General features: G+C 37.9%; 1 protein-coding gene across 2 annotated transcripts in view; it reads right to left on the bottom strand.

Annotated features, from left to right (window-relative positions):
- The window catches only part of LOC149214692 (disease resistance protein RUN1-like), a 53,665-nt gene that overhangs the window by 25,197 nt on the left and 4,424 nt on the right, over positions 1-24,044 (bottom strand). Inside the window, exons 3-4 of one of the 2 annotated variants that reach the window (XM_089392374.1) lie at positions 7,444-7,668; positions 6,462-7,299 (exon numbers count right to left, since the gene is read on the bottom strand). In XM_089392374.1, coding sequence (XP_089248500.1) covers positions 6,550-7,299; positions 7,444-7,668 — 975 coding nt within the window. In that variant the 3' untranslated portion in view covers positions 6,462-6,549. Of the gene's footprint in view, positions 1-6,461; positions 7,300-7,443; positions 7,669-24,044 lie in introns of those variants that run through there. The other variant, XM_089392375.1, reaches the window with a different exon arrangement.

Raw genomic sequence — 24,044 nt, 5'->3', positions numbered from 1 at the left:
TGTTATTGTATGTGACGGTATGTTGTCAGGATAATATAAGGAGTTGATTTCACTACTCAGATTTCAGCAAGGTTTTTTTAATGTTTGATTTTCTTCATGGTCTCTTTCCTATACTTACTTGCAGTAGTACAGATACATGTTACTTAGAACTCGTTTGAAGATGCTCTAATTTCCTTCATGTATTTGTGGACTGTGTTCCTACACTATATCTCTGTTCTACTTCTATGTGAAAGCCCTCTATGCCCTGACTTCCATGTGAATTTAATCTCATTGTTGTACTGAAACACACCTTGACTCCATGGCCCAATGAATAGTTTCTAATTGTGTTTCCACCACTCACATTTTACCTTTGTTTCACAAGAGTTAGCCATCTTGATCATAATCGAGAACCTTTAATCCTTTGAGAGAGCCCTCTCAGGTTGGGGAGGCTAAACCTCAGCCAAAAGTAGGTTTGAAACAGTTACTTGAAGTCTTCCTGGTCTGCAGCCTTCCAGGGCCTGATTTTGAGATAACATTTTGGTGCGTCTGCCGGGAGCCTGAAGTCTATTCATTCCCGAAATTAAGAAGCTGAACTTCTGAAGGTAGCAGGAGCTCAGACATCATTTTGAGGCTGCAAATCTACCTTGGCGACTCCACACATCAAATAACAAATTGAAAGGTGACTCCACTGCTAGAAGATCAATAGCTTGATGAAGTTTCAAGATGAGTTCCACTGCAAGAATGAATGCCAGGTATGCTCCTATGAATCGGTCTCATATCCCTGGTTTTCCAAATCCTATGCCAAAGGTTGATTGGTTAGAGGATCTTCCAATATTCAAAGATGAAAAGAAAGACAATGCTGCTCTTCATTTGGTTAGGTTTCATATGCATGTACGCAATCTTAAGGTTCAGTTCCCTGAAGATTGTCTCATGAGGATGTTTATGACCACTTTAGAAGGAAAAGCATGGTCTTGGTATAAAAGTTTGGAAAATGGTTCAATATATTCTCTTGCTAATTTTCATGATGAATTCTATGAGATGTATAAAGAATGTCATCCTTCCTTATTGTTGCTCAAAGATTGTTGTAGACATTCTTTAAGTCTTATTCAGTACTTGGAGGATTGTTATGATGATGATGAATTTATGGATGAAGAAATTTTAGAGGCTCCTCATAACAACGCATTTCAACACCAAGAAGAAAGTATAACATCTCATGAAATGCAGCATGAAGATCAGCAGGGGTTTACCATGAAAACCATGTTTCATCCGTTGATATGAATGAGAAGATGCAGCAAACTTGCTAGTCTTTTGATCATAAAGAATATGAAATTGATTGCAAACACCAAGAAGAAATATTGGAAGAAATTTTTTATAATCCTCAAGCAGAGGAACAGGTTGTTCATTTTTGTGATTCCTTGCAGCAGCTTACATCAAAGAATGATCATAATAGTGAGGAAAATTATATTGTTTGTAGGCATCATTCAGAAAAGCAGTTGGATAGCATATCAAAGGAATATTGTGTGGTTGAGAATTAGTTATCTGAAGATGTAGAGTGTTATGGTGATCATCAAATTAACCATGTCTTCTTTGACCCTATAAGTGAATACATGGCAAAGCTTTGCACACCAATATTATATTTTCATTTGCATTATAAAGATCAGGTACATTATAAGCTGATTTGGTCATCTCACTATCATGGTTATTTTAAGGTCGAATGCAGTCAAGAGACTCAAATATCAGATAAGACAAATGATTGGCTACATTGGAAATTTCACATTGATTGAGCTGAAAGAAGTTTGAAATTGATAGGGTAGGTAGGACAATGCAAATAAGCTCAAGGTTGACTAAGCATTTTTCAGTAGATGTAGATTTCTTTCTCTCACAGTGATCATCAAGCTTTAAGCCCGAGGTGAAGGCCCAAGAAGCTTGAAGGGGATGCTTGACAAGCAAATCTATGTTTGTTATAAAGAAGACAAAGCACTGGACCTACATGTTCTTAGTGTACCATAGGGGCACACTATCCCAAGTGGAGCCACCTGTTATCAGTCAAGAAAAAATAGTTTAAATTTTGAACATCAATTTTTTAAATTTGTCAAAGGGTTGGTGTCAGTTTTGGGCCTAGTCTTTTCATCTTGTTTTATAGTCTTGTTAAGAGTCTTGTTAGTATGTCAAATGGGGTCAATTCTTTGTTTTAGTCCATCACTGGTCTCACACTGCACCTAAGCTTCATATGTCAATCCTATTTCAAAGTTCATAGTGCAGAAACCTCGGTCGAGGTGATTTCGTAGCGCAAAACACCAATTTTGCACTAATTGCGCTACGAAATCGGGAATTCATGCTGATCCATAGCAAATCTCACCTCAGCTGTCATATTTTCTGCAAGAAGTTTACAAGGATAGCATGTGCAAGGTCTTACATGTCAGTCTTGACGCGTGTTCTGTAGCCTTCAAATTTGATTCTTGCCTTTACTATTCAAATCGAGATTTCCATCCAAAACCAAATCTGAAAATTCTCTATTAAAACCGAAACTTCTAATTCTGGTTTCGATTTGTGATCAATCTGGCAGTATGACTTCTGGGAAGAATGGGCTCTTGTCGCCTTCCTTTGTTTCTAATTTGCAAAATGTCTTGAAGAACAGAAAGATAGAAAAACCCCTACAAGAAGATAATTCCAAATCCGAAGAAAGTAAATGCGGTAAAGGTGCTTCAGCTTGAAACGGTTGCAGGTGCTGCTATAAATTTTTGATCATGCAATTGGTGTCAATGTTCCAAGATCACGCTTTCCCCCAGTGAAGGCAACTTCAGATTTACTACTTGTGCAGTCTATTTTGTATAAATTAATCATGTTTGCCGATTTCAATGTTAAAGATGTTCAACATGCATTACTTAAAATGCTAGAAGAAACAGTTGTACATGTTCCAGAAAAGGGAGCTCGCAAACATCCTTGTGGTGATCATATTCAGATCGATACAAAGGATATTCCCTTTATATGTGGCAGGGCTTTCATGGATCTAGAGAAAACGATTTCTGAGAGACGGCAAGATTCTTCTATTGGCTTTGGAGCGCCTGTATGAGCTAATATGAGGGCTGGTGGCCTGACAAATGCTGCGGTGACATCATCCTTGCTAGAGTCGGTTGAGAGTAGTGATCCTATTGCATATGGCTTAATACTAGAGTTCATTGGACGATTTCTTGTGCTTGTTAGCCTCTCAGTGTTGACTAAAGACCAACTTGTTCAGGTGCTCATGGAGCCTAAAAATGCACTAGGAAAGCAATACAAGAAAATGTTTGAGATGAACAATGTGAAGTTACATTTCACTGAGGATGCCCTTAGGCAGATTGCACAGAAGGCAATGGTCAAGAGTACTGGAGCCTGTGGTTTGCATTCTATCCTCGAGATCATTTTGACAGATGCCATGTTTGAGATTCGAGATGCAAAAACAGGGCTGGATTTATTTGCCTATGTTAGCGGAACTGCCGATAGAAATGCTTGCTTGTGCTCGTATTGGTGTTGTTCATTCGGTTGTATTTGCTGGATTTTCAGCAGAGTCCCTTGCTCAACGAATTGTAGACCGCAAACCTAAAGCACTGCTAACTTGTAATGTTGTCCGCCAAGGTGCTAAAGTTATTAATCTGAAAGAAATAGTAGACTCTGCACAGGTGGAATCATCTAAAAATGGAGTTTCTGTAGGTGTCTGTTTGACATATGCAAATGAGTTTGCATTAAATAAAGAAAACACACCATGGAAGAAAGGAAGAGATATCTGGTGGCAGGATACAATTCCAAAATACATGACCGAATGTGAAGTTGAATGGCTTGATGCAGAAGATCCACTGTTCCTTTTATATACAAGAGGTAGTACAGGGAAACCAAAAAACTGCATCAGGCTTGCGTGCCTTAGCTCGTCTTGTGAACTTGACAATTCTGGATCTGAAGATGTGCTCAGGGATTCATGGTGGATTGGTGCATCCAAAAGGGCTTACAAACTTGAAGGAGTTACAAATTTCTCGAAGTCTTGTTGCTTTGACATATCTCAACATAAAGTCATGTTGTAGATAATGCATTAGACTGTGGTTTGGTGAATACACAGCAGTTTCGTAGCGCGCTACGAAACTGCTGAAAATAATGCCCAACGCACAGCAGTTTCGTAGTGCGCCACGAAACTGCTGTAGCTACATAATTAAAACTCAGTCAACCAGTTTTGAGGGACCGAGGAGAAATTTTTGAGAAAGGAATCTTTTCAAAGGATCATATAACAGGTGCCAACATTCAACAATGGAAGAAACAGGTGGCAAAAGCTTATATTCGAACCCTAAACTTTTTTGTTATAAAGTGACCAAAATTACTATGGTTCAAGATATGCCAACCAACTTGGAGAGGGTCTTGTCTTCACACATGGAAAGCATTGACAACACATCAAGGACGTGGCATTCTGATATATTTTTGCATAATCAAAGAAGAACGGCATGGCTCATTGGTTTCGAATATCATTGAGGAAAACTGAAGGCAGATAAACAGGGGCAGTTTCCTACCTTTCAAGGGCAATGGAGAAGATGTGACATTAAGGGCAAGCAGGTAGCTACAAACACCTACCTCAGCCAAAACTAAAAAGAACACTTGTCAAAGAGTGAGAATGATTGTAATTAAGGCTATTATTAGCATGATATGGAGTTAGACTCCTATTTGACTTAGATCTCTTTTAAAAAGTCCAGTTAGCAGTGTGTTACATTTAATAGGTAGTTAGAATTTGAATAGGTGTCATATCAAGCAGAATTGGAGTTCCCCTCACGCTGGAGGAGGAAGCTCAGTCTTGTAAAGAATTTTATATATAGCAGGAACAACAATGTAATCAGGAGGAGGAAATTCTCAAAGAAAGAGAGAACTTTGTGTTATTGTATGTGACGGTATGTTTTCAGGATAATATAAGGAGTTGATTTCACTACTCGGGTTTCAACAAGGGTTTTTTAATGTTCGATTTTCTTCATGGTCTCTTTCCTATACTTACTTGCAGTAGTACAGATACATGTTACTTAGAACTCGTTTGAAGATGCTCTAATTTCCTTCATGTATTTGTGGACTGTGTTCCTAGACTATATCTCTATTCTACTTCTATGTGAAAGCCCTCTATGCCCTGACTTCAATGTGAATTTAATCTCATTGTTGCACTGAAACACACCTTGACTCCATGGCCCAATGAATAGTTTCTAATTGTGTTTCCACCACTCACATTTTACCTTTGTTTCACAAGAGTTAGCCATCTTGATCATAATCAAAAACCTTTAATCCTTTGAGAGAGCCCTCTCAGGTTGGGGAGGCTAAACCTCAGCCAAAAGTAGGTTTGAAACAGTTACTTGAAGTCTTCCTAGTCTACAGCCTTCCAGGGCCTGATTTTGAGATAACACCATACATGAAAATCTAGCTCTCACTAACTTAATTGTTAAATATAAAATCATTGTTTGTTAAATATTTTTCAATATATTACAACATATGCATAATGAATTTATTTTTCCAAATAGATATAAATGCACCATCAATATTACTAATTGAGACATTTTTATCTCTTGCAAGTGGTTCGATCAACTTCTCCCCTTAAAATTTGAACTAGTATTTAATAAGAACTAAAGCCCACACAATCTAATTAATCTACACCTCATAAATATCTATTAAATTAATTACATATACATATATAAATACATATAAAATTTAAACTTACACCAATTTTAATAGATTGAAAATACCATACTTAATATAAACTACACAAAATTTTTAATTAAAAAATTAAAAAAAAAAAAATTTTATATAATGCTATAAAGCTTTCTATATTATTTAGACCATTAATAATGAAAAATATAAATATACATTAAAAAAAAATTAAAAATTAAAATAAACTTAAAATACACATAAATTCTACATATCGAAAACTTTTGATTTTGTCTTTATACAATTGATAGATGTATATATTAAAATGTAAATTTGTTAAAATGATAAGTACTTAAATATAAATTGAGAGCTTCAAAGATTGGAAATTAAAATATAAATATAAATTTTTATTTAAATTTTTCAAAATAATAAAAAGTTTAGAGTTATAGAGATAAAGAATTAAAAAATAAAGAAAATCTTTAGAGTTAAAAATATATATTTTTTGATATTTTTAGTTAAATTTATTAATAAGTAATTAAAAAAATATTATATAGATTTTTAATAATAAATTCATTTTTTTAATATAATTAAATATCAATCTAATAAATTTATAAATATAATAATGTAATTTTTTAAAATTTAATTTAATTTAATTTAACAAAAAAATTTGGAATGTTAATTTACATTAAATTTTACCAAGATAATTTAATAACTTAAAATAATGATATTTTGTATTAATATTTAATAATTTAATAATGATATTAATACAAAAAAATTCCAATAAAATCACGTATCAGATTTTATGTGGACGTTTGAACCACTTATCGTTTTACTTATGCATCATAAAATGAACCATCTTAACATTAACAAATGAAATATTTGAAAACAATCTTAATTTGAAGCGCAGCCGAGCAAGCCCTTCTTCTGTTTTCAGCACCGGTCCAAATCAAGACGTCGGAGGCCCGACAGGTTCCCCACTGAGTCTGGGAGTGTCTGCATACTGTAGCACCAGCGCAAGTCAAGACTTTGGAGGCCCGACAGGTTCCCCACTGAGTCTGGGAGTGTCTGCAGACTGGAGCACGAGTTCAAGTGAAGACTTTGGAGGCCCGACAGGTTCCCCACTGAGTCTGGGAGTGTCTGCAGACTGGAGCAGCACCTCAAGTCAAGACTTTGGAGGCCCGACAGGTTCCCCACTGAGTCTGGGAGTGTCTGCAGACGCCAGCACCCTTTCAAGTGAAGACTTTGGAGGCCCGACAGGTTCCCCACTGAGTCTGGGAGTGTCTGCAGACTAGAGCACCCTTCCAAGTGAAGATTTTGGAGGCCCGACAGGTTCCCCACTGAGTTTGGGAGTGTCTGCAGACTTTGGCAGTAGCTCAAGTGAAGACTTTGGAGGCCCGACAGGTTCTCCACTGAGTCTGGGAGTGTCTGCAGACTGCGGCAGTCGTCCAAGTGAAGACTTTGGAGGCCGGACAGGTTCCCAATGGACTCTGGTAGCGTCTGCAGCTGCTCGCACCACAAGCGAAGACTTTGGAGTCCTGATAACTTCCCAAATTCATTTGAAATAGTTTTAAGATAACGAGTTCTCAGAAAAACTTTTTCAAGATGCTTCAGTTTTCCAATGGACTTTGGAACCTGTAAAAGGGGAGCATCAATATGCAACTCCCTCAATTGCAGAGGTTCCTGCAACGTTCACATGCATTATTAAAGTGAGTTTGAGCCTCTACAGCATTTTCGCATTGTGTCATACGATAACAACACGCTAGTACAACAATTCATACACTATTAAAAAAGGTAACTAGATCTGTTAAGAAAACAAATGACTACCTGAAATTCATGTTGCCAGAGTGTTTTCAGTTGATCCCCCTCTATATGTAACACACTTAAATTATTTAATGGAATCGAGGGAGCTAAAGAGGACTTCGGACAGTACTCCCAGTGCAGATATACAAGCGGCGGTAACTGTTCACTGCTGAATATTCGTTCAACAGAGTCACTTTCACCCCAAGGCAGCTGCACCATGGTTCGGTTGGACCTGCTAACTCCACGCACCTGAATTGTTCACCCCCAGCTGTTAGTTTTAAGATTTAAAAATTGACAGACAATTTTGATAACACGAAGCTATTTTGAAAGTCCGTCGAAAGCTTCAGAATACTTACATATGATGGACGAGCCATATTATCAGGAAAATTCTCTGTGAAGTGCCAAAGACGACGGGGATGTTCTAGATCTTCAGTTATGTCTTTGCCTAGGTCTCGAAGGTGGTCGTGCATTCTGAGACAGTTTTTACCGTCCACCTCCACGAGGCATCTGTTTTCCAGCTTCCGAAGACCCAGCAACCCTTCCCAGTTGGATCCATCCCATACTCTTATAGCGGCATCCCTAGCTTTCCCTGTAAAGAAACAGGCGATATCTAAAAATATTTTCTTTTCCTCCTTATCTAGAGCATCATAGCTAATTCTAAGTGTGCTCCGTATGTCTTCCGGAAGTACTTTGGAGGTTTTGCGCAATTGCGCATTCCAATGCTTCAAGTCATCTTCTCCACGAAGAAGCACCCCAAGCACTTTAAGCGACAGGGGCAAACCATTGCAGACATTCAAAAAGTTCTCAACAACTTTTCCAAATCCTACAACAGGACGGGGTTGACCGAAGGCATGCCAGCAAAAGAGCTCTTGCGAGCGCTTTACATTGAGACCTTTCAGTGTGTAAATGGATGACTCATCAATACCGAAGTTTCTAAGCACATCCTTGTTCAACTGCCTGCAGTCAATGCATAATCTGATAGTACCATCTTTCTTCCTTACAAACAATACCAGTGCGCCCCATGGTGATACACTTGGCCTAATGTATCCCTTGTCCAAAATTTCCTTCAATTGCAACTTCAACTCAACCAACTCAGATGTGCTCATATTGTAAGGTTATTTTGATGCTAGAGCTACCCCAGGCACTAACTCAATAGAAATTTATACCTCCTTGTGAAGTGGAAACTCTATAATGTCCTCAGGAAATACATCCTTGAACTATTGTAAAACTGGGTACTTTCTCAACACATCCATATCCCCAACTTCCTTACCCTTATCACTAGAAAAGTGCACTGCGAATAACTTACACCCTTTCCTACGACTACACTTTATTTGCATAGATGTCACCATCCTAACTGATGTGGCTTTCTTCTTGCCTTGCAAGACACTTGGTTCCCGATTGTCATCAACACACTCAATGGCTTTGTCATAACAGTCTACCTTGGTTCTATGAAGATAAAACTAATCCATTCCCAACAACATACTATATGATCCAAATGGTAATACATTTAGATGTGTTGCAGTAGGTATACCATTCAAATAAAATGCACAAGCTCTTACCCAATGATGAACTCGCTTCTTTGTACCTGTAGCCAACTACACTAACCAAGACTCTGCATGCAAGTCCTTACTCAAACCACAATTATGCACTAAGTTAGGACTAACATAGCTATAATTAGATCTAGGGTCATTCAAAATAGAAATAAATTGATCAAAAATCTTACCATCCATATCAATGATATATGCGTGTTTTTCTTCCTACCTGTTGTCAATTGTGGTATAGATACGTGGAATACTCTGACCAACATCCCCAATAGTTTCCGCCTCCTATGCACTGTATATCTTAGGCCTACCATCCTAATTTTGTGGACAATATCTCTTAATTTGTTCCTTGCTACATGTCATATATTCCAACCAACCAATGCCCTCACCTCTGTGCTTTTGCTGTTGTGACCCGTGTCCATGTCTAGTTGCATTAAACTTATTTTTCGGTGCCACATTCTCTTTCTCATCTGCATGCGGTGGCCTTGTCCTCTTAGGCTACCATTTACCTTTGCCTTTGTCTTTTCCCTTCCATCCTTGCTGAGATTCATTCTTACGATTTGACTGTTCATAGCAATGCTTCAATTTCCTAATAAATTCCTCAAGTGACCGAGGCTCATCATACTCAATCCGATCTCTAAATGCTAATGGAAAACCACTAACAAATCACTGAACTTTAGCCTTCTCATTAGTAAGATACAATACATACCTCAATAGCTCCAGAAACTTGGTCGTGTACTCTTCATCTGCCACTAATCTCATCTTTAGCTCATAGAATTCTTTTGCCTTACTTTTGTAGTACCTCTCTGACAAGTACTTCTTCCCGAAAAGCCTCTTGAACTCCCGCCAACTCAATTCTTTTGTCATGATGTCTCTAACCCGCTTAACATCTTCCCACCAGATGTTTGTTTTACCTTTCCAGTCGAAGATCGCTTCTTTGGCCTTCATGTTATCTTTGTACTCATGAAACTCAAAGAATTTGTTCATCCCAATTATCCAAGCCTTTGCATCTTCCAACTTCTTCACATATCCATCAAAAGTAGGTGGTTTTTCTCTCTTAAATTCATCTAGTAAGTATCCCCTATCATTCCTCTTATAAGGATGATAGTGATGACGATCATGATGTTTATCAGAACCAGAACTAGAATAGTACATGTACTCATCGCCCCTTTTATCCAGAGTGTCCAATAATCTTCCATCTCTCACTGTATCAAATCTATCTGACCTTTGTCTACCAGGAGACCTACTGCCATATTCCCCATTAGTTTTATCCTCATGTCCATAGATGATCTAAATTAACCCTTATCACTACAAGTCTGACAAACTTTGAATAAGTATAGCATTGACATATGTTTGTTTCCTTCGTGCCTGTATGCTCTGGTCATTATCGACTCCTTATCTCTTCGTTCAAGCTTCTCAGTGTATCTGCCAAATCAGAAGTCTCCTCCACACCAAGCCGCTCATCTGATGCATAGGGGGATTCTATGCAGTCTACCACCTTGCTAGCCATTTGATCTTTTTCATATAATGCATAATATGTCAGATAAAACAAATCAGAATAAATCAACACACCTTAGCATAATTCAGGGAGGATACCTCATATGTTAGATCAACAAATCAGCATGATACATGTATAACATAATCATAACATCATATAGTTGTATAACAAGTAAGTGCATTAACACATAAATATCATTCTAGCTAGGGTCTAGTCATCAATGCAAAACCATATCAACAATGCATGTTATGACCTCATGCATGACAACAACCATTACTCCATTGTACACATTGCCACATGCAACCATCAACATGCATAAGCAATGCATAATCAACTACACATATGCATAATCCATGTAGTGGAGCATAAGCGATCAATTCTTGTAATCAACCTACAAGGCTAACACATGTAATCAAAACATTCAAGAATGCACCTGACATACAAGGATAAAAGTAAGCGACATCTAACAATATGTAACCATTCATATACTCATGACGATGCATTCCACAAAATAAATCATCAAATTCTCCATGACAACCTTACTTTGACCATAATCAATCATCAAGAAAATATAACAAGCACATGGAATGTAAGTGTAAGAGACACACATGCAATTGGCATGCATACATGACCAATGCACACCGCTCATCCAGTTTGAGGGGTGAACCATGGTCCGATACCACTCTGTAACACCCTCTTCCCACATTTACCCAAGTAACTAGCCAATTGGAGTAAACATGAGACGAGAGGCTACTATGATTGGATTTGACCTCCTATGTGACCTTAAGGAAGTGGAATCAACGAAAACATCACACATAGTCATCCAACATCAGCTTTAGAATTCTCAGGAGACAAGTCATCCACTCAGACAAGTTATCACTAGGTCCCACTACTGTTATGGACATCTTAGGCCTCAGTCGCTCCCATGCTATGGGAAAAAGAGTGTTGAGAAACCCAAAGTCGCTCACACAGGCTTGCCTACCAGCGACTAGAGACTAAAATTGTTAGTTATGTGCCAGCGAACATGGGATTTAAGCCACTTTTTTAGGCCCAGAGCCCAGGTCACTATCCAAAATGGAGTGATAGCTTAAAATCATTAAAAGTATAGGAAAAGAATGATGCCAAATAAATAATTTGAACAAGACCTTAACCAGACCCCTACTAGCTATGACAGGAATTTCACCAAACATATCATCAACATGTAACCTACAAGTGTAAACAACATAATTAAGTGTGTGGATCTCATACTTATCTGAGAATCGCTATGAACCATTGTTCCCTCATGTCATTTGTTGAATTATCATCTATTAGGCCTTAGATACATTATCCATTCATTTACAAGTAAAAGCATGTTGAGAGCCATACATAGCTACTGTCATAAAACATACATATACCCAACATAATAGGGACAAAAATATCATAAACATATCAACCATAGAGTCCACATATACATCAGTACATTTACACATGAAAATCAAGGGAATGAATTTCTCATTAATGAATGCAATAAACCAACCGAAGATGGGACTACCACGATCCACCCGACCATAGAATGGTTGAGCCAAATTTCTCTTCAACCATTCACCCCCGTACCATATTCCAAGCATGAATATGGGAATCAAACTAAAATAACCAACCAGGTCATACCGAGGCTAAACCACCTCACCCTCATCAATAGAAACCAGTGTTTACTGTAACGCATTTCGTATCACTAGGTCAGCACAATGAACACATCATAATAGGCTTTACCGTGAACTCCACTTGGTCACTAGGCCAAACAAGCATGGATGCCATCGAATTTATCCACCTACACCGTGAGGAATTTTCTTGTCTCCTAGCCTCCCAAGCTTTACCGCAATCCAAACCCGGATTTCTAGGCCCTAAACCGAGACCCACTCTCCAAGCTTTACCACATATCCCAAACCCAGGATTACTAGGCCCAACAGAGAGAAAACCACCTCTTGGCTTTACCGTATATCCTGCCATTCACCAGAAAGGATTCCTAGACCCACCGAGGCAACATAATCATGGCTTTATCGCAACCCACAATCTGGCTCAGGGGTCACTAGGCCAGTGGATTTACCGTGATCCACAGTCTGGTTCAAGGACCACTAGGCCATGTGCTCTATCATTCAAAGATCCACCCCACTCAACTTCGAATCCATCCAGTAATCCAACTCAACCAAAACATGAGAACCCCATCACACCATGGCTATTCGAAAATGGCAAGGCTAGGCTGAAAAACACTGTTACACCTAACAAAAGCCATGCCATGATAGAAAAGAACCACATGCAATGTCATGCATGCCAAGTCTAGCAAGAAAAATACACATGCAAGTCGATACCTGTAATGAAGCCTATTGTAGTTGCTTGATATTGCCTTTCCCTGCGTAATCTTTACTTCCTCTTGCCTTCTTTTCCTTTCTTGCTCCAATGCCATAATTGCTCCAAGAAAACTCTAAGTGTCCAAGAGTGAGAGAGAGAGAGAGAGAGAATAATGAGAAAGCTCCAAAACTCAACTAACAAAAAGTTACCAACTGATTCTCATAAGCCTTGTTATGAATGAGGCCTTTATTTTCTTCATTTTCCATTATTTTCTTTCAATTTCCTCCTCACATGCAACATGTGACCTTTCACCTCCATTTTCTCCTAATTTCCATTATTTTCATAAATAAATGTGCCAAAAATGCCATTTTCCCTTTCCAAATCCTTAGCCATTGCCTTTGCCAATTTCCTTAGCCATAAACAATCAAATGAACATCCACTAGGATGCCTTGCCCAACATTCAACTTGGAATAAGTGTCCCATCAACCATGTTTAGTATTTTTCCCTTTATTAACTTTTATTACATGGAATTTTCACCATGACTGTTACATGTAAAAGTGGAGTTCCCATCCAATTCAAGTGTTTGGAGGCATGTCAGGATCTAGGAGATTTCTAGGAGAATTTTCAAAGTGGAGCACCAACCCAATTGAAGATGTTGGAGGCATGTCAAGATCTAGACTGTATGGGAGCGTCTATAGAGTGGAGCACATGCCCAAGTCAAGACGTTGAAGACATTGGAGACATTGGAGGCCTGTCAAGTTCTAGAATAAGTTTGGGATCGTCTACAGAGTGGATGACATGCCCAAGCCAAGACTTCGAAGGCCCATCAGGTCCCCCACGAAGTCATTGCATGTTTTTTATATTTGAAGTTGTCTTATAGTTTATTTGTTCTAGATATAAGGTACACATTGGAATTTCTATGGTTATGGCCATATCCAATTCAAATCATTTGTGCTTATATGCATGGTTACATGTCAAATTCCAATATGGAGCACATTACATTGAATATGCCTTCAAACTTTATAATTGTGAATATTGTCTAAAGCCTTTTCACCAACTTTGGGGTCATTTTGTTTCCGTTGAAGGTGTTCTTCAAATAAGCAGTATAAGCCTCTTTATATTGAAATCAAAGTACTCACTTCAAATAAGGCCAATGACCTTTGTTTTTTAGGAGCCTATTATCTTATTTAATCCAATTGAGTGATACATTGAAATCAGGTGATATGATTTTTCAAAGTAGGCTTGATGGCTTGTTCCATCTTTCAAAATGGCATGATCACATCTTCAAAGAGCCTCAATATAGAGGGCCAAGTTTTCAAAAGCATTTAATGAGCAATATTTCAAAACAACCAAATGACCTATTTCCTTGTGTCAAGGAAAGATTTTGAAAGCATCTAACGAGGGATCTTTCAAAATGACTTGGTGGTCCATTTCCTCCATCATGATGATATTTATAGAGCACCTAATACATGATCTTTTGAAATAGTGTGATGGTTTATTTCGTTGCATTTTGTAGACCTTTAGAAAATGCCCAATGGATGATTTTTCAAAAATGGCCTCATGGTCCTTTTCTTCACATCTCTTTCAAAAGTGTTTGATGGACAATCTTTCAAATGACCTCGTGACCTTTCATTAAGGGAATTTTGAGGTCTAAAATGGACCTCCTAAGAAAAATGTGCAACCAAAATAAACTTTATAACAACCAATAGGATTCAATATAATGATGTCAACCATGAGGGATGATTCACCATTTTGGAGTAAAAAATAAAAGGATTAAAAAATAATAAAACTATTTTTTTCAACTCGTATTTTCAACTTATTTCCCTAAGGTTTTTCTCAAATTTTGAGCGGGAGTACTCGTTGGATGCAAAATTTAATTCCTCATCCAAGAAGTACCCAAGTTGCATACTTTTGATGGACCTTGCTACACAAAAAATGAGAAATACATGAACAATCGTGATTGCAATCATGTTTTTAATGTATTTCTCATTTTTTGTGTAGCAGAGTCTATCGAAAGTATGGAACATGGGTACTCCTTGAATGAGGAATCAAATTATGCATCCAACGAGTGTTTCTCCTCAAAATTTGAGTAAACCCCTAGGGATATAAGTCGAAAATACGAGTTGAAAAAACAATTTTGTTCTTTTTTCTCTCTAATATTTGATGATGTAATCTAATATTATTTTATTAATTTTACTATTATTTTATAATTTCCTTAGGAGGTCCATTTTATACCTCAAAATTCCCGTAGCGTTCCTTACATTGGGTTGATCTTTCAAATATCCTTACAGGAAATATTTTAAAATAGCTCAATGACATATTTCCTTCCATTAGGAAAATATTTCGAAAGTGCCCAATTAGTGATCCTTAAAAATAACCCAGTGACCTATTTCCTTTCTATCCAAAGCAACTTTCAAAAGAGTTCTTTGGATCAATCATTCAAAGGGAGGAGTCACAACTTTGTGTTATTGAAGTAATACCTCAAATGGGCCCAATGTGAGCATGACAAGGGTGTTGTGCGTAAACTCTGACCCACATATTGTGATTTAATTTGAATTAAAATGAGTATAGAAACCCAAAAAATCAAGTCTACAGAGAAGTGGAATTTTTTTACTATTACTCAAATGTGGTCATGAAGAGAGATGGTTACATGGAAATTTTGTAACATTGTAAAGTTGGAAATATATATTATATATATATATATATATATATATATATATATATATATATATATATATATATATATATATATATAGATGTATTCAATTTGGTTTCAAAAGACAAATTGTTATCCTCTCCACTAAGCTCAAATCTTACTTATAGCCGATCACTCCTAATGAGTCAATTGTTTTTTAAAAACTCTTTTTGAGTTGTGAGTAATATCTCTCTCACTTACAAGTGGGTATATATATATAGATATGAAAAATTACATGTAGTTTCTATTCTACAAAGACTGAAGATGCCACCTGTTATCACTCAAGAAAAAATAGTTTAAATTCTGAACATCAATTTTTTAAATTTGTCAAAGGGTTGGTGTCAGTTTTGGGCCTAGTCTTTTCATTTTGATTTAGAGTCTTGTTAAGAGTCTTGTTAGTATGTCAAATGGGGTCAATTCTCTATTTTAGTCCATCACTGGTCTCACACTGCACCTAAGCTCCATATGTCAATCCTATTTCAAAGTCCATAGTGCAGAAACCTCGGTCGAGGTGATTTCGTAGTGAAAAACACCGATTTTGCACTAACTGCACTACGAAATCGAGAATTCGTGCTGATCCATAGCAAATCTCACCCCAGCTGTCATATTTTCTGCAAGAAGTTTACGGGGATAGCATGTGCAAGGTCTTACATGTCGGTCTTGACGCATGTTCTGTAGCCTTCAAATTTGATTCTTTCCTGTACTATTCAAATCAGGATTTCCATCCAAAACCAAATCTGAAAATTCTCTATTAAGACCGAAACTTCTGATTCTGGTTTTGATTTGTGATCAATCTGGCAGTATGACTTCTGGGAAGAACGGGCTCTTGCCACCTTCCTTTGTTTCTAATTTGCAAAATGTCTTGAAGAACAGAAAGATAGAAAAACCCACAGAAGAATATAATTCCAAATCTGAAGGAAGTAAATGCGGTAAAGGTGCTTCAGCTTGAAACGGCTGCAGGTGCTGCTATAAGTTTTCGATCATGCAATTGGTGTCAATGTTCCAAGATCACGCTTTCCTCCAGTGAAGGCAACTTCAGATTTACTACTTGTGCAGTCTATTTTGTATAAATTAATCATGGTTGTTGATTTCAATGCTAAAGCTGTTCAGCAGGCATTACTTAAAATGCTAGAAGGAACAGTTGTACATGTTCCAAAAAAGGGAGCTTGCAAACATCCTTGTGGTGATCATATTCAGATCGATACAAAGGATATTCCCTTTATATGTGGCAGGGCTTTCATGGATCTAGAGAAAACGATTTCTGAGAGACGGCAAGATTCTTCTATTGGCTTTGGAGCACCTATACGAGCTAATATGAGGGCTGGTGGCCTGACAAATGTTGCGATGACATCATCCTTGCTAGAGTCGGTTGAGAGTAGTGATCTTATTGCATATGGCTTAATACCAGAGTTCATTGGACGATTTCTTGTGCTTGTTAGCCTCTCAGCGTTGACTGAAGACCAACTTGTTCAGGTGCTCATGGAGCCTAAAAATGCACTAGGAAAGCAATACAAGAAAATGTTTGAGATGAACAATGTGAAGTTACATTTCACTGAGGATGCCCTTAGGCAGATTGCACAGAAGGCAATGGTCAAGAGTACTGGAGCCCTTGGTTTTCGTTCTATCCTCGAGATCATTTTGACAGATGCCATGTTTGAGATTCTGGATGCAAAAACAGGGTTGGATTTACTTGCCTATGTTAGCGGAACTGTCGATAGAAATGCTTGCTTGTGCTCGTATTGGTGATGTTCATTCGGTTGTATTTGCTGGATTTTCAGCAGAGTCCCTTGCTCAACGAATTGTAGACCACAAACCTAAAGCACTGCTAACTTGTAATGCTATCTGCCAGGGTGCTAAAGTTATTAATTTGAAAGAAATAGTAGACTCTGCACAGGTGGAATCATCTAAAAATGGAGTTTCTGTAGGTGTCTGTTTGACATATGCAAATGAGTTTGCATTAAATAAAGAAAACACACCATGGAAGAAAGGAAGAAATATTTGGTGGCAGGATACAATTCCAAAATACATGACCGAATGTGAAGTTGAATGGCTTGATGCAGAAGATCCACTGTTCCTTTTATATGCAAGAGGTAGTACAGAGAAACCAAAAAACTGCATCAGGCTTGCGTGCCTTAGCATGTCTTGTGAACTTGACAATTCTAGATCTGAAGACGTGCTCAGGGATTCATGGTGGATTGGTGCATCTAAAAGGGCTTACAAACTTGAAGGAGCTGCAAATTTCTTGAAGTCTTGTTGCTTTGACAGATCTCCACATAAATTCATGCTGTAGATAATGCATTAGACTGTGGTTTGGTGAATACACAGCAGTTTCGTAGCGCGCTACGAAACTGTTGAAAATAATGCCCAATGCACAGCAGTTTCGTAGCGCGCCACGAAACTGTTGTAGCTACATAATTAAAACTCAGTCAACTAGTTTTGAGGGACCGAGGAGAAATTTTTGAGAAAGGAATCTTTTCAAAGGATCATATAACAGGTGCCAACATTCAACAAAGGAAGAAATAGGTGGCAAAAGCTTATATTCAAACCCTAAACTTTTTTGTTATAAAGTGACCAGAATTACTATGGTTCAAGATATGTCAGACAGCTTGGAGAGGGTCTTGTCTTCACACATGGAAAGCATTGACAACACATCAAGGACGTGGCATTCTGATATATTTTTGCATAATCAAAGAAGAACGGCATGGCTCATTGGTTTCGAATATCATTGAGGAAAACTGAAGGCCGATAAACAGGGGTAGTTTCCTACCTTTTAGGGGCAATGGAGAAGATGTGACATTAAGGGCAAGCAGGCAGCTACAAACACCTACCTCAGCCAAAACTAAAAAGACCACTTGTCAAAGAGTGAGAATGATTGTAATTAAGGCTATTATTAGCATGATATGGAGTTAGACTCCTATTTGACTTAGATCTCTTAAAAATTCTGGTTAGTAGTTTGTTACATTTAATAGGTAGTTAGAATTTGGATAGGTGTCATATCAAGAAGAATTGGAGTTCCCCTCGGGCTGGAGGAGGAAGCTCAGTCTTGTAAAGAATTCTATATATAGCAGGAACAACAATGTACTCAGGAGGAGGAAATTCTCAAAGAAAGAGAGAACTTTGTGTTATTGTATGTGACGGTATGTTTTCAGGATAATATAAGGAGTTGATTTCACTACTCAGGTTTCAACAAGGGTTTTTTAATGTTTGATTTTCTTCATGGTCTCTTTCCTATACTTACTTGCAGTAGTATAGATACATGTTACTTAGAACTCGTTTGAAGATGCTCTAATTTCCTTCATGTATTTGTGGACTGTGTTCCTACACTATATCTTTGTTCTACTTCTATGTGAAAGCCTCTATGCCCTGACTTCCATGTGAATTTAATCTCATTGTTGTACTGAAACACACCTTGACTCCATGGCCCAATGAATAGTTTCTAATTGTGTTTCCACCACTCACATTTTACCTTTGTTTCACAAGAGTCAGCCATCTTGATCATAATCAAAAACCTTTAATCCTTTGAGAGAGCCCTCTCAAGATGGGGAGGCTAAACCTCAGCCAAAAGTAGGTTTGAAAGAGTTACTTGAAGTCTTCCTGGTCTGCAGCCTTCCAGGACCCGATTTTGAGATAACATTTTGGTGCGTCTGCCGGGAGCCTGAAGTCTATTCATTCCCGAAATTAAGAAGCTGAACTTCTGAAGGTAGCAGGAGCTCAAACATCATTTTGAGGCTGCAAAACTACCTTGGCGACTCCACACATCAAATAACAAATTGAAAGGTGACTCCACTGTTAGAAGATCAATAGCTTGATGAAGTTTCAAGATGAGTTCCACTGCAAGAATGAATGCCAGGTATGCTCCTATGAATCGGTCTCATATCCCTGGTTTTCCAAATCCTATGCCAAAAGTTGATTGGTTAGAGGATCTTCCAATATTCAAAGATGAAAAGAAAGACAATGTTGCTCTTCATTTGGTTAGGTTTCATATGCATGTACGCAATCTTAAGGTTCAGTTCCCTGAAGATTGTTTCATGAGGATGTTTATGACCACTTTAGAAGGAAAAGCATGGTCTTGGTATAAAAGTTTGGGAAATGGTTCAATATATTCTCTTGCTAATTTTCATGATGAATTCTATGAGATGTATAAAGAATATCATCCTTCCTTATTGTTGCTCAAAGATTGTTGTAGACATTCTTTAAGTCTTATTCAGTACTTGGAGGATTGTTATGATGATGATGAATTTATGGATGAAGAAATTTTAGAGGCTCCTCATAACAATGCATTTCAACACCAAGAAGAAAGTATAACATCTCATGAAACGCAGCATGAAGATCAGCAGGGGTTTACTTATGAAAACCATGTTTCATCCGTTGATATGAATGAGAAGATGCAGCAAACTTGCCAGTCTTTTGATCATAAAGAATATGAAATTGATTGCAAACACCAAGAAGAAATATTGGAAGAAATTTTTTATAATCCTCAGGCAGAGGAAAAGGTTGTTCATTTTTGTGATTCCTTGCAGCAGCTTACATCAAAGAATGATCATAATAGTGAGGAAAATTATATTGTTTGTAGGCATCATTCAGAAAAGCAGTTGGATAACATATCAAACGAATCTTGTGTGGTTAAGAATTAGTTATCTGAAGATGTAGAGTGTTATGGTGATCATCAAATTTACCATGTCTTCTTTGACCCTATAAGTGAATACATGGCAAAGCTTTCCACACCAATATTATATTTTCATTTGCATTATGAAGATCAGGTACAGTATAAGCTGATTTGGTCATCTCTTATCATGGTTATTTTAAGGTCGAATGCAGTCAAGAGACTCAAAATCAGATAAGACAAATGATTGGCTACATTGGAAATTTCACATTGATTGAGCTGAAAGAAGTTTGAAATTGATAGGGTAGGTAGGTAGGACAATGCAAATAAGCTCAAGGTTGACTGAGCATTTTTCAGTAGATGTAAATTTCTTTCTCCCACAGTGATCATCAAGCTTTAAGCCCGAGGTGAAGGCCCAAGAAGCTTGAAGGGAATGCTTGACAAGCAAATCTATGTTTGTTATAAAGAATACAAAGCACTGGACCTACATGTTCTTAGTGTACCACAGGGGCACACTATCCCAAGTGGAGCCACCTGTTATCACTCAAGAAAAAATAGTTTAAATGCTGAACATCAATTTTTTAAATTTGTCAAAGGGTTGGTGTCAGTTTTGGGCCTAGTCTTTTCATCTTGTTTTAGAGTCTTGTTAGTATGTCAAATGGGGTCAATTCTCTATTTTAGTCCATCACTGGTCTCACACTGCACCTAAGCTCCATATGTCAATCCTATTTCAAAGTTCATAGTGCAGAAACCTCGGTCGAGGTGATTTTGTAGCGCAAAACACCGATTTTGCACTAACTGCGCTACGAAATCGGGAATTCATGCTGTTCCATAGCAAATCTCACCTCAGCTGTCATATTTTCTGCAAGAAGTTTACGGGGATAGCATGTGCAAGGTCTTACATGTCGGTCTTGACGCGTGTTCTGTAGCCTTCAAATTTGATTCTTGCCTGTACTATTCAAATCGGGATTTCCATCCAAAACCAAATCTGAAAATTCTCTATTAAGACCGAAACTTCTGATTCTGGTTTCGATTTGTGATCAATCTGGCAGTATGACTTCTGGGAAGAACGGGCTCTTGCCACCTTCCTTTGTTTCTAATTTGCAAAATGTCTTGAAGAACAGAAAGATAGAAAAACCCCCAGAAGAAGATAATTCCAAATCCGAAGGAAGTAAATGCGGTAAAGGTGCTTCAGCTTGAAATGGCTGCAGGTGTTGCTATAAGTTTTTGATCGTGCAATTGGTGTCAATGTTCCAAGATCATGCTTTCTCCCAGTGAAGGAAACTTCAGATTTACTACTTGTGCAGTCTATTTTGTATAAACTACTCATGGTTGCTGATTTCAATGTTAAAGCTGTTCAACAGGCATTACTTAAAATGCTAGAAGGAACAGTTGTACATGTTCCAGAAAAGGGAGCTCGCAAACATCCTTGTGGTGATCATATTCAGATCGATACAAAGGATATTCCCTTTATATGTGGCAGGGCTTTCGTGGATCTAGAGAAAACGATTTCTGAGAGACGGCAAGATTCTTCTATTGGCTTTGGAGCGCCTGTACGAGCTAATATGAGGGCTGGTGGCCTGACAAATGCTGCGGTGACATCATCCTTGCTAGAGTCGGTTGAGAGTAGTGATCTTATTGCATATGGCTTAATACCAGAGTTCATTAGACAATTTCTCGTGCTTGTTAGCCTCTCTGCGTTGACTGAAGACCAACTTGTTCAGGTGCTCATGGAGCCTAAAAATGCACTAGGAAAGAAATACAAGAAAATGTTTGAGATGAACAATGTGAAGTTACATTTCACTGAGGATGCCCTTAGGCAGATTGCACAGAAGGCAATGGTCAAGAGTACTGAAGCCTGTGGTTTGCGTTCTATCCTCGAGATCATTTTGACAGATGCCATGTTTGAGATTTCGGATGCAAAAACAGGGCTGGATTTATTTGCCTATGTTAGCGGAACTGCCGATAGAAATGCTTGCTTGTGCTCGTATTGGTGTTGTTCATTCGGTTGTATTTGTTGGATTTTCAGCAGAGTCCCTTGCTCAATGAATTGTAGACCGCAAAACTAAAGCACTGCTAACTTGTAATGTTGTCCGCCAGGGTGATAAAGTTATTAATCTGAAAGAAATAGTAGACTCTGCACAGGTGGAATCATCTAAAAATGGAGTTTCTGTAGGTGTCTGTTTGACATATGCAAAGGAGTTTGCATTAAATAAAGAAAACACACCATGGAAGAAAGGAAGAGATATCTGGTGGCAGGATACAATTCCAAAATACATGACCGAATGTGAAGTTGAATGGCTTGATGCAGAAGATCCACTGTTCCTTTTATATACAAGAAGTAGTACAGGGAAACCAAAAAATTGCATCAGGCTTGCGTGCCTTAGCTCGTCTTGTGAATTTGACAATTCTGGATCTGAAGATGTGCTCGGGGATTCATGGTGGATTGGTGCATCCAAAAGGGCTTACAAACTTGAAGGAGCTGCAATTTCTCGAAGTCTTGTTGCTTTGACATATCTCAACATAAAGTCATGTTGTAGATAATGCATTAGACTGTGGTTTGGTGAATACACAGCAGTGCGCTACGAAACTGCTAAAAATAATGCCCAACGCACAACAGTTTCGTAGTGCACCATGAAACTACTGTAGCTACATAATTAAAACTCAGTCAACTAGTTTTGAAGGACCGTAGAGAAATTTTTGAGAAAGGAATCTTTTCAAAGGATCATATAACAGGTGCCAACATTCAACAAAGGAAGAAACAGGTGGCAGAAGCTTATATTCGAACCCTAAACTTTTTTGTTATAAAGTGACCAGAATTACTATGGTTCAAGATATGTCAGACAACTTGGAGAGGGTCTTGTCTTCACACATGGAAAGCGTTGACAGCACATCAAGGATGTGGCATTCTGATATATTTTTGCATAATCAAAGAAGAATGACATGGCTCATTGGTTTCGAATATCATTAAGGAAAACTGAAGGCAGATAAACAGGGGCAGTTTCCTATCTTTCAGGGGCAATGGAGAAGATGTGACATTAAGGGCAAGCAGGCAGCTACAAACACCTACCTCAGCCAAAACTAAAAAGACCACTTGTCAAAGACTGCGAATGATTGTAATTAAGGCTATTATTAGCATGATATGGAGTTAGACTCATATTTGACTTAGATCTCTTAAAAAGTCCAGTTAGCAGTTTGTTACATTTAATAGGTAGGTAGAATTTGAATAGGTGTCATATCAAGAAGAATTGGAGTTCCCCTCGGGCTGGAGGAGGAAGCTCAGTCTGAATTGGAGTTCCCCTCGAGCTGGAGGAGGAAGCTCAGTCTTGTAAAGAATTCTATATATAGCAGGAACAGCAATGTACTCAGGAGTAGGAAATTCTCAAAGAAAGAGAGAACTTTGTGTTATTGTATGTGACGGTATGTTTTCAGGATAATATAAGGAGTTGATTTCACTACTCAAGTTTCAGCAAGGGTTTTTTAATGTTTGATTTTCTTCATGGTCTCTTTCCTATACTTACTTGCAGTAGTACAGATACATGTTACTTAGAACTCGTTTGAAGATGCTCTAATTTCCTTCATGTATTTGTGGACTGTGTTCCTACACTATATCTCTGTTCTACTTCTATGTGAAAGCCCTCTATGCCCTGACTTCCATGTGAATTTAATCTCATTGTTGTACTGAAACACACCTTGACTCCATGGCCCAATGAATAGTTTCTAATTGTGTTTCCACCACTCACATTTTACCTTTGTTTCATAAGAGTTAGCCATCTTGATCATAATCGAAAACTTTTAATCCTTTGAGAGAGCCCTCTCAGGTTGGGGAGGCTAAACCTCAGCCAAAAGTAGGTTTGAAACAATTACTTGAAGTCTTCCTGGTCTGCAGCCTTCCAGGGCCTGATTTTGAGATAACACCATACATGAAAATCTAGCTCTCACTAACTTAATTGTTAAATATAA

The sequence above is a fragment of the Pinus tabuliformis genome, chromosome 1_1 (genome assembly GCF_031772625.1).
Source record: "Pinus tabuliformis cultivar Carrire ecotype Pingquan chromosome 1_1, CPIR1, whole genome shotgun sequence".
In the NCBI taxonomy this organism is placed as follows: domain Eukaryota; kingdom Viridiplantae; phylum Streptophyta; class Pinopsida; order Pinales; family Pinaceae; genus Pinus; species Pinus tabuliformis.
This window is presented reverse-complemented; position numbering and strand designations above follow the sequence as displayed.